The 16,442-nt window shown below is 35.4% G+C and overlaps 1 protein-coding gene across 1 annotated transcript; it reads right to left on the reverse strand.

The window, feature by feature from the left end:
• Nucleotides 1-824: 824 nt before the first annotated feature.
• On the reverse strand, nt 825-14,411 carry LOC141397689 (uncharacterized). The gene is made up of 3 exons (XM_073974327.1): nt 13,836-14,411; nt 1,627-1,747; nt 825-1,551 (listed from the first exon to the last, which is right to left on the reverse strand). Exons 1-3 carry the CDS (start codon nt 13,984-13,986, stop codon nt 1,374-1,376), a joined length of 450 nt encoding a protein of 149 aa, XP_073830428.1. The 5' UTR covers nt 13,987-14,411; the 3' UTR covers nt 825-1,373.
• Between the last annotated feature and the right edge of the window lie 2,031 nt (nt 14,412-16,442).

Consider the following 16,442-nt stretch of genomic DNA (forward strand, 5'->3'; position numbering starts at 1 on the left):
ATGCGATAATAAACTGTTGGTGTAACTGTGTTTGAAATACGTGTTGTAAAATATATGATGCAAAATACCGCTGTAACAACATGAAGTAAGCGTTTTAGAGTTTCTGAATGTTCTAAATAATTTTGAGAACTTTATTTGGAAGATTTTTGCAAAAGGTTACCAGGTTCAACTCCCAAAAGTTTAGCCGATACTGACCAGAATTTAAGCAATTTTGTAAAATTTTCTATATTTTATAGATTTTGTTGCTCTAGATGGAGTTTTTCTTATGTGGTTTTTTCAAAAGATAAGTTCTACTAGTTTGGGCAAAATATTGCTAAAGACGGCAAGGCCAAATTCGTATTCGTTTCTGAGATAAAGGTCTGATAAATGCAAACAAGTGTAGATTTAGCCCGGTTTAGATGACAAGGACAAGACCCTACTAGGGTTTTTGTAGTCTTATTATATACTTTCAAAAAATGCATACTAGAAGTTGTTTGCATTTTCAGTATTGCATAGTGTAATCCCCATAAAACAGTTCCTGCCGATCAAAGTTGCTGAAATTTCGTACAGAGGGTTATCCGATTGGAAGGTAAGCGATACCACCGGATGTGAAGTCTTTCATATGATTTTTCTACTAAAGTGGATGTAAATTAGTATTTGGAATTTTTAATGGGTAGAAAACCTCCACTCATCATAATAGGTTCATACATTGGTACATACCCCATAAGGAATGACCTCCCGACTTTACTTTTTTTTTAATTTTAATTTTTCCATTTGACTTCAATACAACTCGTGTTTAAATTTCAGATCTTTTGTGGTGTCCATTAAAAGATAAAATCCAATTATTAACTTTAAATTTACAAATCATATTTTATTGTCAAATATTTTTTCACTTTTTTTGATGTTGTTTTTGATTACAATTTGAATTCAAGATCACATAATAATCACAAAGATTTTACTTGTTTCTTTTTTAATATTTCTTGTTTCCTGAAATTTATGTGAATGGAGTGCAAATTAATTATGAGTTGAAAAAATTCTTCTTGTATGTATGTATTGTATCTAAACGAGGATGTTTACAATTTAAATGCGAATGCAATTAAAGTAACAATTTAACATTTATGAAAACAAACAAAAACATAGTAGTTATGTATGTACAAAAATATTATCCTAACTAGGATACTAATTCAAAAAAGTCTGTTGTTATCACGATATGAATTATGCTTACAAAAGAGTTAAACCAAAATGTTCCATAATAATGTTACCTAAATTGAGTGAGTGTATTATTTGGGAGTTTACAGTTGTGAAGATTTTTGTGTATTGGTTTTGTTGTTGTTTGGGTTTTTATTGAATATTTACAGACGTTAAATTAGCTTAGAAAACAGATTTAAATAAATTTATTCCTTCTTGGGTTCCTTCACGGCTTCAGGGTATTCCAATTTTACACCAGGTTCACAGGTGAAGACGGGACAGCAGTAAGGGAAGGCAGCTGTCTTGTTGGTCTTTTCAGTGTCCAATTTGCACTTATCATTGGCCAATGGCAATGGACCACAGTCTTCAACCAATTCCAACAATCTGTGAAGGAAAATTGAAAAATAACATATTAATAAAACCGATGAAAACTACTTTAGGCATTAATTATAAACTTACTTTGAGGGATCTTCTTCATTTTGCACACAAGTTGAACGACCACAGAATGGTGTCAATTCCCATGATTTGCCAACTTCAACTGTGGCACAGCGGGTGGAAGCAAAGCACATACCGGGGAAATCTGCAAAGCAAGAAGAGATTGGATTATCAATAAAATTGTTTTTAACAATAAAATTATTTTTATAAAATTCAATAATAGTCTCAGTTAGATCGGGCGAACTTTACATTTTAGACTGTTTTAAAACTTCTGGCTAAGCATAAGTTACAAAGTTTTTTTTTTTTTAATTTGGCATTTTTTGATTAAGTAAATAAAAATTTTCATTGGGAATTATGATGCATTTCTCTCATTAATACTCAACAAAATAAATATATTTATTTAATATTTAATGCCTTTGTTTTTAATTTTTACTTTGTGAAACTTGTTCCATTTTGCTTGTTTACACAAAAAAAAAAACTGGTCATTGATGTGAATCACCTCATGAGTCGTAAAACTTTCACTTTCGATGTGAACCATATTTATATCATCATCCAGGTGTATCAAGCTAATCTACAATCTGACATTATTTTTGCGCTTGAATTCAAGTCACAAAGCGGGAAGGCAATAAATAATTGTAAACAAAACAAATGCATACAAACAAAGGCTAATCATTTGAATTATGTTGAACTTGACTTTTGTGAGGTAATAAAACAGTGAATAGAAAAAACGTAAAACAAAATGTTGACACATTCCAATACATTTTAAAAGAGATTGGTACAATCTTTAGGAACAGATTATTGTATTTGCAACACCCACAGAAGGGTCTGCCCGAAATGTGTCTTCTAAAGAGAGTTGTCCGAAGAATATATCCTCCGATAGAAGCTCTTCTGTTCATAGAATGTCAATAAAAGATAATTCAGCGTTTATTAATGACGAAAATAAAAAAGTCTGTACCGTTATTCCTTGAGGAGAATAACGTGGTAATAACCCGACCTAAAATGTATTGGCAATGAAAGAGCACTTAAATGGTGGAAGTACTCTGTGAAAGAGGATTCATCACAAATGTATGTTTGCCATTTCTGGGTTTCCTCTAAACATAAAAGAACAAGTGGATATTTTATACCATTCCCCATACAATGTAGGGTATATTAAGTTTGTCATTCCTATATATCCATATAGCCATGTATTTAGTGTTCGAAGTGGTCAAAAAACTTCTCCATTAAAAATTATGGATATCGATCCATGTTTTGGAATAAGCCCCATATAACGGTTCCGCCTGATTTCAGGCATTTTCAAGTTTTTAGCCGCATTATCCTATAGGAATGGATAAAATTCTCTTTGTAATCTTCGTTGGGATGTGCAGTATTCCTGCAAAGATATAGGTCCACGTTTTTATATAGCCGCCTATAGAACACTACCTCACTAACCGAAACGGCAACAATTTCATATTTAATCTTCTTTGGGGCTACATAACTATCCAGAAATGTGTCCGTAGATACACCCATTAAATGGTACCGTCCGATTATCGGTATTTTCAAGGTTTTAGCCTCATTATGCTACAGGAATGGATAAAATTCGGCATACAGTCTTCGGTGGGAATATACAGATTTCCTGCAAAGAATTGTCGGTGTAGGTCCACGTTTTGATATAACACTCATAGAAGGTACCTATCGATTTTCGGTATTTTCAACAATATCGCCCGATTTCAAATTAGCTGTAAATGGGCATTTAGCGTTCGAAGTGGTCAAAAAATAAATCTCCATCAAAAATTATGGATATCGGTCCAAGTTTTGTAATAGGTACCCCCATATTTTCAAATATTTTAGCTATTTAGTATTTTCAAGCTTTTAGCTGCATTATTCTACATGAATGGATAAAATTCTCTTTATAGTCTTAGTTGGGATATACAGCATTCCTGCAAAGAAATTTTGATATAGGTCCACGTTTTGATATGGCCCCCCATAGAACGCTACCTTCCGATATTCGGTAGTTTGAAGGTTTTAGCTACCTTACCTAACCGAAATGGCAAACATTTTACATTTAGTCTTCTTTGGGGCTACAAAACTACCCTCCAGAAATGTGCCCATATAAATAGGTCCACGTTTTGATTATCAAGATTTTTTTGGTATTATCAAGATTTTAGCCTCACTATGCTACAGGAATGGATAAAATTCGTCATACAGTCTTCGGTGCGGATATACAGAATTCCTGCAAAGAATTGTCGGTATAGGCCCACGTTTTGATATAACACCCATAGGAGGTACCTTCCGGTTTTCGATGTTTTCAAGGTTTTAGCTACATTATCATAAGGAAATGCTTGAGATTTAAAATTTAGTGTTCGTTGTGGGTGCAAAACATTCAATCTGATACCGGTACAGATACATGTTTTGATACAGGACCCAGAGAACGGTTCATCCCGATTTTCGGTATTTTGATAGTTTTAGCCACATTATCCTACCGAAGTGACCGAAATTTGGTACTTAGTATTTGATATGGGTATAAACATGACTACAGAGAATTGTTGTTATAACAGTGTTTTTATTATACTTATGTTTGTATGCTCATTTTTTGCTTAATCTGGCTCTGGGTTCTATCTCCATTTCTAGGTGTGTGTCTGTCTCTATAGAATGTAACCATCGATCTATCTACTATTTCAGTAGGTTTAACATGTCAGTTAAAAAGGTGCAGTGTGTCCCGCGGATCTATGCCGCATGCAGGGCATATATTTTGCACAGTGTCATAGATCCTTGCCCTATAGGAATTCAGACGGCTACACAATTCAGAAGTAGTTGAGCAAAAACTACTCTGGTTTGTCGTGGCAGCTGACGCTCCTCAGTTGCTATAGTTGGGGGATGTTCTCTGAGGACCGCATTCACACGATAGTTGTTTATGGCATCTGAGACTGCACCCATGTGAATGCTATTTAGACCCAACGCTTGACCTGTCTTTTCGATCATGAATATCTCTCCTATATCCATGGGTTGGGAGGGTCGTATAAACCAAAAATGTCTTTACGTTGCCTTAGCCCGGGTTACTTTTGGTTCTAATTCCAAAAGCTGGCAACATTTATTTCCATATAAGACCACGAATATTTTTGCAGTAGGATTGCTATTAGCTTTATTTTCGTCCAAAATTCGGGAATAAATTGGCATAGTTATTCATATCTATTACATTTTTCTTAAATATTTCGAATGTTAATCCGACTTTTTATTCGTGCAAATTTTATAATAAAAAAGTATCGTTATTTTTACAGTTTACAGCATAGGCATTAAAATAGACGAAAATAACAATAATTAGTGGTATTTTCTTAAAAAATCCTTAAATACCCCAAATATATAATGGTTCTAGATGTACGAATACGAACTTTGCCACCCACACACGCGCCATCTATACCTAAATGACGGAGTAAATTCGTTTCGATATTTTTAAATCTTTCTTCGTTATAGCAATTCCCATCAATTGTTTCATATTTGCATAAAAAATATGGGATTAATAACGATTTCATTCATTATTGAGGGTTGTTCACCAAACATTACGATTGTATACAAATAAATGAATAGGAATTGGTTTTGCATGTGAATGCTATAGCATTCACGTCCTCTTACGTCACCATGAAAATGAATGCTATAGCATTTACGTCCGCGAACGTGTTAACTTGGCGTTGTATGTTTGGACTAAGTGGCCATCCTCACAATTTATATGTATCTTCATTTTCTATGCTCCCTCCCACCAATGTCTGTTTGTCTATATCTATTTAATTTTTCCATTTCAAACACATTTCATGTCGCCTTTTTATTATTTTATTTCATGTTCGAAATCTTATGGTGTAGTTTGTCAAAAATGTTGTAAATGATATATCCATCCATATGTCGTAAAGTTATTTGAGATAAATTGCATAAATCCCCACACACACTAAAACACACCTTCACTCACGCAAACAAACGTTCCAATTATGTCAATGGAAATATATTATAATGGCAAAGTGTGTTGTGATAGGCATGTTTTCAACAAAAAAAGTGAAATAATCGTTGTTTGTTTTAGTGGTGCAACATGTTGCAATAACATAATATAGGGGCATTGCCGTCATCGTCATATACCACAAATGGAACTTGTTTCAGCAAACTAAAAGTTGTTAATTATTTACTCCAATTGCAACAGTCACAATTATTACTGTTTTTTTTTTTGTTGAGATTGTAGTCGGTTGCTGATTTATACAAGGTAATGGTGATTTAGCCAAAATTTGTTTAAAGAAATAATCCGCATTTTTGTTGTGGATACGGTTTGCCAATAAACAGCAATGCTGTTTATGTTTTAATTAAACTCTTTTTATTTGGAAAAGTAAGAGATTAAAATTTTAATTAACATGCCATGAAACTGTAAATAAATTACACGATACAATATCCTTGAAATCTTTTCGTGCAAATGAGTTAATATTATGGGCTTTCTTGATTTTATTTGTTAAAACAAATAAGTGTTACGTCATACACTTGTATTACAAAACTGGTTTTCTGTATGGTATCGAAATATCCAGATATTTATTATTACACAATGAAATATGTGAAACTTTAAAAATTTTTAATAATACTAGTCCTTATAAATTACAATGGAATCTCGATAATTCATAATGACAAGGGATTGAACATTTCTATAAATTACAGAGACATTCGTTTTAAAAAGAGGTAAAAAAATAAGAAGTGAACGGTTGGTTTCTAGCAAGGCCTATAGAAGGTCGGCCATTCAGAGTTCTGTTAACAACTTTTGACAACAAACATAATAGATTTTATATTATTGTGATTTGAGTTTCTTTGTATTTTAAATCACAATAATGTTTTTGACAACAAACATAACAATCAGGTGGGCTTACCCCCAGTTTTTGTAAAAAATTTTATTCTTCTCACACGAATTGTCAAATTTTGTAGATCGATTTACTCGCTTTAGCGCAAATGTAGAGCGCTGATTTTTAAATGAGGAATCCTTAACGATATATGGAACGGGTATACGAAAAATTAGATGTGTATGTCATCTGGGGGCTGAGCTATGAATGCCTAAATTATTACGAATATAGACGATCGAACAAAAATAAGTTACAAAAACTGGGGGTTAGTGTCCAACTGTATAAACTGTGGTTTCTAGTGTCCGACAATTTGTTACGAATTATCAACATTTTAGATTTATTGGTGTGTGCATTCCAGCGACTCCATTGTAACGGACGATCCAACAAGAGGTACTTTTTTCAATAGCCTTTTTTACTGATCACGTGTGAGTCGTGTCATGCTGTCATGTTATTTTCGTTCAGCTTTGTTTGGCGTTTTATGTTGAAAAGACTTACGACTGAACAATGTTTGCAAATCTTTCTACTTTATTACGAAAATTCGCGTTCCTTGAGAAATGTGTTTCGAGCCTAATTCTGTTCAGCTATGAGGCCAATTTTTCTGGCTTAAAAAAAAAAATAATAAATTTTCTTCTGGGGATATCTATACTATATACCTATATCTATATACCTTTTCCTTTGGGAATATATAACATCTTAAGTGTATGCTGACAACCCCGCTTCGGTTCAGGCCTTGGGCCAAAACATCACGCGTGTCATTCGCCAGTTATCAGTAAAAATCAAAACTAATTCGAATAGGTAATGTGGCTATGATTAAAAAATACTAAACGGTTGGACTATAGCTAAACGAACACCAATGTTGGCATTTTTATAGATTTTCTTTTGGGAAAGGCATCACAACAATACCTAACCTTTATTAAAGCTGAAATGACATAAAGCATGAGTTTGGTTGAGGATTAAGACATCTGCTCTCCAGCTTCCCCCCAGTAAATAAGAGACTTGATACAATGCGAATAAAAGCAAAATTCGTCAACATTAGCTTTATTTTCACTCATGCTCCCACTAAAGACAAGGACGAACAGTTCAAAGATATATTTTACGAGCGCTTAGAAGAAAAATATGACCGTTTTCCTGCACATGATTTTAAAATTATTATAGACGATTTTAATGCTAAAATATGAAAGGAGAATATGTATAGCCCAACAATCGGTAAATTTAGTCTTCACACTAAAGCATCTGACAATGGAATGGGGGCTGATAGACTTCGCAGAGGCAAAAAACATGGTAGTTAGCAGTGCCAGTTTTATGCATCTCGATATTCATAATGGCCCAAGGCTTTCTCCGGACAAAAACAAGAAACTGCAATCCCAACAGATAGAAACACCACTTTCCACCCAATTGCCCCAATTGCTTCATCAAAGCACTCCCTGTTCCGATAACATATTAGCATAATGACAAAGTATTGTCCACTCCACGCAAACAGCCGCAAAATCCATATTTGGATAGCAGAGACATCCGCCAAGGAACCCATGGTATGACCAGGAGTGTCATGCCGCTACCAAAGAGAAAAATGCGCCATTTAGGGTTACTCTAGAAATACCCAGCAAAATTTGACGGAAGGGGTTCTTTGCGATGACGTGATTTCATGTCATCTTTTGCATTGGTTCAAAGGAAGTCGTGAAAGATCCGATCTTTTCCTTAGGATTTGAACCAATGCAAAGGAAGTCGTGAAAGATCCGATCTTTTCATCAGCATTTGTACCCATTCCATCGATCCAATAGAGATGATGTTTGTGTTTTTATTTACACACCTGTTTATTTTCATTTTGGTATGTTCCAGTACTGCAAAAATCTACTAATTTTTACTATTTTTTCCGATAACATAAAGGAAAAATTGTTATCGTAGTAAAAATAAGTAGATTCTTGAAGTTTCTGGAACAGACCAAAGTTGTTAGAACTGTCGTCGTGATGTTGTCTTACATTTCCTGCATATCAAACAACTAAAACTTCTAAACAATTGGTATTATATGAGCTAAAAATAGAATCGGACTGCACACATTGCTATTCTAAAAGTTCCCTTGTCTGTTCTAAATCTGACATAGAATGAAATCAATCAAATCTCGCTTCTTGGAATTTGAAAAAAAGTCCGAAACGAAAAGGAACAAGAATCTGAAAATAAAGAAGAAACTACTTTTGGAAAGAAACAATTAAAAATAAATTAATTTAGCATAAATGGTATTTTCCATAAAAAGTCTCTCCTCACCGTTCGTTACATTTTGTTCTTAGAGATCCCTAAAGCAAGCCGGGTTGTAGATCCCTACATATTTCCGTCACTAACCTAATGATTACACATGCAAGTAACTTGCAGACAGTTGTGTATACATATTATAGTCGAAACTTCATTTTTTTCGAACTGACACTTGCATGTGTAAACGTTCGGAAAAAATTTGAAGTTACTTTCAAAGCACTTACATTGATTACTGACAAGGAAATTTTGTCGGCAGTGAGGTTGTTAGTTGGTGTGGCATTGAATATGTGTGTATTGGTATTTTTCGAACTGTCACTTGCATGTGTAAACGGGGGGTAAACCAAAGAGTATAAATTACCAAAATGTTGTTATAAAATAACAAAATTATAAAATAAAAGTAATTTACGAAATAAGAATACATAAAGGAGTGCATTTGGAGTCCATGTCGAAATCTGAACTGGTGATGGGAAGATAATTGAAAAAAAACCTTTTGTAAGATGAAAGATAATCAGTTGCGGAGAACGGAGGAAGTAATCTTTTGCGTTGCAGCGGTGGTGATTACATTGCAATTTTGGATGTAAACTTTTGAAAAACTAAACTGATAAATTAATTGTAGCTATTTCATGAATTCGTTTGAATTAATAAAGAGTTTTGTTTTTCATGAAAACCATATTTCAATACAGCATTTCCATTTTCCAAACAAGACATGAAAATTTCATGCCAAGGGGTTGGTGAAAATGACATGCCAAAGCATTGGTTAAAATGACATGTCAAAGCATGGGCGAAAATGACGTGTCAAAACATTGGTGAAAATGAGATGTCAAATCATTGGTGGAAATGACATGCCAAAGCATTGGTGGAAATGACATGTCAACGCATTGGTTAAAATGACAGGCTTAGGATCCAGAAAAGAACGTCATCTTTTGGGGTCCACGCTCATATAAAATTCATCGATGAAGATGCTAAAAAGATGACATGCTAGATCACTTGCACCCATGATTGAATGTCATCTTTGGCATCGAACATTTTGCTGGGTAGTAGCAACAGGTACCGCACGAGAGAGGTATCGGGAGAAACACTGATTGGAAAAAGAACGAAAATGAAAAGCGGGAGTGTGAAAAAATCGAGATGTACAGGAGCCAAAATGATGTCCGAAAATTCTAATAAAGAGTGAAACATCAAACTGATGGCTTTGGTAGAGTAGACACCAGTCAGGTCATTTGGTAACTGAAACAGATACCCAGCAAAATGTTCGATGCCAAAGATGCCATTCAATCATGGGTGCAAGTGATCTAGCATGCCATCTTTTTAGCATTTTCATCGATGAATTTTATATGAGCGTGGACCCCAAAAGATGCTATTCATTTTTGGATCCAAAGCATGTCATTTAAACCAATGCTTTGGCATGTCATTTCCACCAATGCTTTGGAATGTCATTTTCACCAACCCTTTGCAATGACATTATCATTACGACAAGAGTTTTAACAACGTTTGTTGTGATTTCGAGTCTGCGACAACATCAAGCCTATTGTAAATAATTAATATTATATATCTAGAAAAATGTGTATAAAAAACAAAAAAATTCATCTCTATTGGGTCGATGGAATGGGTTTAAATGCTGATGAAAAGATCGGATCTTTCACGACTTTCTTTGCATCAGAGAAGTGCGCAAGTAGCTGATTTTGACACTCATAAGCCACATGCTGAAAAACAAGCGTATGTGCGGCTTGCTACTCTAAAAAATAAATGCAAGTGTTGCTTGCCATTCTCAAAATATGTACGAGTGTGTCTAGCCACTCAAAAAATAAGTTGTTTAAAAATGGATATTTTTTGACACTTGCGTATGCTTTGCCAAGTAGTTTTAAATACGCAATAACAATTTCTGTCTTACTTTTTTGCTCATTGCACATCAAGTATTGTTTTCAACCCTTGTAATTCAACCGATTGTCTCGTGCTCCCCGAGAGAATGAGAGCTAAGATCACTGATTTTCAAACGTTAAAAGAACATGCAAAAACACACATAACATTCCAAGCAAATAAACAAAAGCATACACAAACGAAACAACAACAAATAAAATTACAATTGTTTATTTTTTGTAGTGTTGTGTGTGTGCTTCCACTTGATAAGTCACTTGGCAAACTACCTACGATTGCGAGTTTTGTAACAGTGCAAAATATGATGAATACTTGTTTTACTTATTACGCACAAGCAACGGTCTTGATGCGTCGCAAGTATTTTTGGTGGTGGTGGAAAAAATACCGAGTGCGAGAAAACACATGCGTTAAAATAGCAAAAGGCCCAAAAAACTTGTGCGTGCTCAATTGGCTTACGGGGGCAAGTAACTCATTGATGATCTCTGCTTTGCATCGCTTCAAATGCTAATGAAAAGATCGGATCTTTCACGACTTCGTTTGAACCAATGCAAAAGATGCCATGAAATCACGTCATAGCATGGAACACCTTCCTTCAAATTTTACTGGGTAGTGTGCTCAGGATATAGAAAGAGCATTTCTCCAAACTGTTGGTATAATGTAGTAACGAACACGACGAAGATACCGCAAATCCAATTCCAGAAGAATGTATTGAATGTATACCGCTCAACGTAGATGGTAAAGACAGCAATAAACCGTCTGAAGAATAAAAAGGCAGCAGGACGCGATGTCCTACCAGCCGAGCTGTTCAAAACCGGAGGCGACACGCTGATAAGATGTATGAATCAGCTAGTTGGCACCATTTGGCAGGAAGAACACGTACCCGACGATTGAAACCTGAGCATCCTCTGTCCCGTCCACAAGAAGGGAGATAAGACTGTGTGCTCAAACTGCAGGGGCATAAGTCTGCTCCCTATTGCTTATAAGATAGTGTCAGGGATATTGTGCGAACGGCTAAAGCCTATGTTCAACGAAATAATTGGGACATACCATTGGGGCTAAAACCTTTAAAATGCCGAAAAGCGGCAAGTACCTTTCTATGGAGGCTATACCAAAACATGGACGGATATAGTCAATTTTCAATGTCAAACATCCATTGAGTAATAGGAACTTCTATACGAAATTATGAAGTTCTATCTTAAATATTGCGTGCTGTATCTTATACTTGCTGGGTCTCCGACGAATATTTCCATGTGTTACAAACAGAATGAAAACGTTAATTACACCCTCCATATTATGGTGCAGGCTATAAAACGGTCAAGTAGTTATCACTCTTATACCCAAACGCATGTCGATGTGGTTCATTATTAATACCAAACATTCTAGGACAAAAAGCACGCACACATTCATATAGAATTTGACTTCGCCCAAAATATTTACTAATGGGGTCTCGGACCACTATTTGGAGATGTCAAAAACCTACATATTATAAAAATGAGACCAAAAAAGTTTAAAATGCAACACAATGTCGGAAGGTACTATGTTTACATTATTTTTAATTGGCTTTTTAAGAAAAAGGTCGAATAATACCATAAATTAAACAATTTTTAATTGGCTATTCGGCTTATGCGGCTTCGGCTTATCGATAACATCCCAGTTTTTTTCTTAATAAAGGTCGTAATATTAGTTTAATAAGATTCTTTGTTTTTGCTGTAAAGCTCAACCGATAATCTATGTTTTCATGTGTCTGTATTTAGTTAATTTACTAACAGTAAAGCTTAGGTTGTCATTTAGCGGTAGTTCTTTACTTTGTTCGCTCTATTAACGAACGACAAAGGCCCGACGTTGGTTGGTTCAGTTTCTCTTTTCAAGCAATTGTTTGTAGATAAACTTAAAAAGTCCACTATCTATCTATCTCGAATTATTAAACACTTGACCTGTGTGGAACCTAGCAAACGAATTAATCAATGTACAAGAATGTACAATTGAAAGTATGGTCATTATATTATTACAAAATAAATTATAATACCTGAGAACACAAGACAAAAACACATACTCGATCCAAATTTCGTTGGTTTTAAAATGTACTTCGTTGTGTCTAAAGTGATTTTTAAGGAGCTATAGATTCAATTACAGACAAACCCTGCCCATATATTAAAAATATGTATATAATATTTGAATTTATTAGAGTTTATCTATTATCAATAGCTTTAGGAAAAAATTAAAAAAAAACGTTTGTTTGAAATACCCTTATATATAAAATTGGATAATGCTGCCAATTTATTAGTTCAACTTCATAAGAAGTGTATCAGTTGTCTATTTAATTTAAAAATGTTCCATTTGCTTCCACAAACTTCCATCGAAGCAGTAATGAACGTAACAGCAATACTGGTTTCGGTATGCATTAGGATTAGAAATACACATTTCACATCATTGGTGTCGAGTCACCACACTATTCAGGTATGGAGGCATGACTTAATTTCCACTCAGCAACAATTAGCCCAATATAACTTTAAAGTATATCGCAAAGATTGGTGATCATAAAACCGGTCAGTCTTACGAGTAGACAAAATCCTGATATGGTTTGTGTAATGAAACTATTTTTCATTCGTTTAAATAACCATTATTTGAAGTACAATTGTTGTTTTTTATTGTATTTGTTTGATCTCACATTAGGAGATAAAAGCACAGATTATATGTAAAGATCAACAAAAATTATAGACCAACCCCGATACATAGGTGTGTCATATACACGATTTTTAATGGCAAACAAAAAAATTATAATTTATACTCTATCAAAGAGTAACCGGCCGGTTAGTGGTCCTATTATTGAGGTTGAGGTGTGGCACGTTTTGCACATATCTTTGAAGAGATGCCTTTTAGACAATAAATGGCAAAGTAGCTAGCCTAAGTCACATTTTTGAAAATTTGTTGTTGAAAATAATTTTTTTTCAATTAGGAACAAATTTTTATGATAATTTGATTTTATAGGTCAGCACCGTTTTTTTTTTCATATCGAACAAAAATACCAAAAAATCCACAAAATTTCTCTTCATTTGGCGAAACAAATTAGAACACTAATTAACATTTATAACATTTTTCAAATGAATAAAACATCTCGAAAAGTTTCAGTAGCTAGTCAAACATGTTTCCACATCACTAGACATATAAATGGAGGTGATCAAATTATAACACCCCTTCTTCATTTCACTTCTCTTGAGTTCATTATTATCCACTATTTTTATTTTGGCGGGGAAGCACCGACAAACGAATACCACCTACCTCTAAGTACATCAGCTGGAATCAAGCGTTTGTAGATTTTGATGGTTCCCTCAGCAGGAGCTTCTTCTTTGGTGTCTTTGTTGTCTGTGGCAGCGCCATAGACGCAGGCTACCAACAAGAATACAGCAACGGCGTTGATGAAGAATTTCATTTTTGTTATTTTTATTTGTTTTGTTTTTTAATTAAGTAACGTTGAATAGATGATATATAGTTGTTGTTGTTAGGATAGGTTTTTTTGATTTTGTTTGAGATTTGTAAATTTATTTGTTAAAAAATTGAATTTGAATTACAGATACACGCTTTAAGCCTCTACACGGATTTTGGCAGATATATTTTTTGTTGCTGTTGTTTTGATCGTGTGTTTTGTGAATAGTGTGATTGTTTCTCCAGAAATTGTTTACAAAAAACCAACTCACGAACCGTTGCAAGCGAAAGTGAGCACTGAATTAAATTTCAAAATTGTTCAAACACTCGTATTTATACAATGCGGCCCAAACGTCAACTTTCCAAAAAGACAAGCTTAGTTGTATATTAAGCTTTGCTAGTGGTGGCGGAGCTGCTGCGGACTGGCTGACTGATTGTTTCTTTCGTTGTTGTTTGTTTTTGTTTCAATACATTAAAAAACAAACGGTTACGCCACTGTAAATGTTAAGCTAGCGAAACGCGTCATTGCGAACGATACATAACGACATGCGTACACCCTCACCTACAATTAGGCGACAGAGGATAAGCTTTAATATGTTACGCCCACAATGGTTTTAATTATTCATGGTACGATCTACCTGAGGCAGTTCTTATTTCAAATTGTTTTGTTTCTTTCTAGAATTCGCATATACGTATGTGTTACTTTGCTTTGTCATAACAAAAGAAACGTCAAAATTGTTTTCACAGAAAAAACCATTTGAATTTGGAAGGCAAAGAATGTATAATAATTATAGAGACAAGGAATTTGAAATAAAAATCAAGGATGAATGTCTTATATACTAAACACAAGTAATAAATTGCATCCTGCCTATATTCTTCAAAATTGGAAAAATTTTTAACATAAAACAACATAGACAAAACAAAAGATATGTCAATGCGACAATCCTCGAAAAAATAATGACGGAATATCTCGTTTACATTCAAATTAGGTACTACATTCTATCGTCCTTTTTATACCCTCAATATTTGGGGTAATGATCGATGCGAACAATAATATGCCTCACCGAAACAATGGTTTCGACCCCAAGTATGTTTCGACGAAATCTAATTCTGAAAATTTGGAGTCGCTTTTGCTATGTCCGTCCATCCGTCAGTATGGCTGCTGGAGCGCAACTGATCAACCGATAAGTCACTCTGGAACCCTGGAAGGATGAAAGATAGGACCTTAGTCACATTTGGCGACTTTACGTTGACTGACCCGAAGAGGTGCGCAAGTTATTTCAATCAACAGTTTGTCGAGAACCCCGAGAGTGACAGGGCGAAGAGGAGGGTAATACGTCGAATCAGATATCTTCCTGCCGAGGATGAACCACCACAGTTTACAGTGGATGATGTTGCGAATGCCATCAGGAACGCTATATCATCCAAAGCGTTGGACCCTGATGGAATCTCCATGGTAATGCTGAGGCAGGTGGATGCCGGAAGTGGAGTATATCACTAAAGTTCTCAACTTGTCGCTAGCCGCTCCCGAAGTCTGGAAAATGGTCAGGATGGTCAGGATGCCAGCAAAAGTGAATCGTGCTGGCCGATTTCGCTTTTGTCGCCCGTAGCAAAGAGTCTTGAGGCCTTACTCCTCCCCAGTATCAGGAATATCTATCAAGTTACTGATCATCAGCATGGATTCCGTAATCAGTACAGCCCGACAACTGCGCTGCACGCCGACTCCACATATATTTGTCAAGGACTCAACCAGAGACAGCCGTATGATAGAACAGTGATGGTGGCGCTTGATTTATCAAAAGCCTTTGATACAGTCAGGCACTCCACGCTGTTTGAGGACATTGAGCAGACAACCCTCCGGCGAAGCTTGAAACGTTGGATAGTCAACTATATGTGTGGACGCAGGTTGTACGTGGAATTCAGGAACAAGAAGTCCAAACCCCGTAGAGTGAAACAGGGAGTTCCCCAAGGTGGGGTGATATCTCCGGAACTGTTTAACCTCTACCTCTCCTTTATTACGTCCTTCCAGACGGCATCGAGATCGTAAGGTATGCGGATGATTGCACGATCCTGGCGTCAGGTTCCTTCCCTGATGACATACATCTGTGAAAGACTGCACTCCTATTTAACTGATCTTACCACCTTTTTCCATGAGAGGAATATGCAGATTTCCGCCACAAAATCTACAGCCACGCTGGTCCTTGCATTTATGTGACAGGCAGTGGGATAAGATTGGAATTTGTCAGAACGCAGCCCTGAGAACAGCAACAGGGTGCATCCTCATGTCTTCAGTGGACCATCTGCATGAGGAGGTAAAGATTCTTCCAGTAAATAAATACAATGAGATGCTTTCGTTGCAGTACTTGCTTGGGTGTTACCGTGAGTGCCATCCCAATCACCATCTGCTGGCATATCAGGAAGGATATTCATGCCCTAGAAAGGGAGGTCTACGATATAGGAGAG

This window comes from Musca autumnalis, unplaced genomic scaffold (genome assembly GCF_047663935.1).
Source record: "Musca autumnalis isolate F117 unplaced genomic scaffold, ASM4766393v1 scaffold_3, whole genome shotgun sequence".
Lineage (NCBI taxonomy): Eukaryota > Metazoa > Arthropoda > Insecta > Diptera > Muscidae > Musca > Musca autumnalis.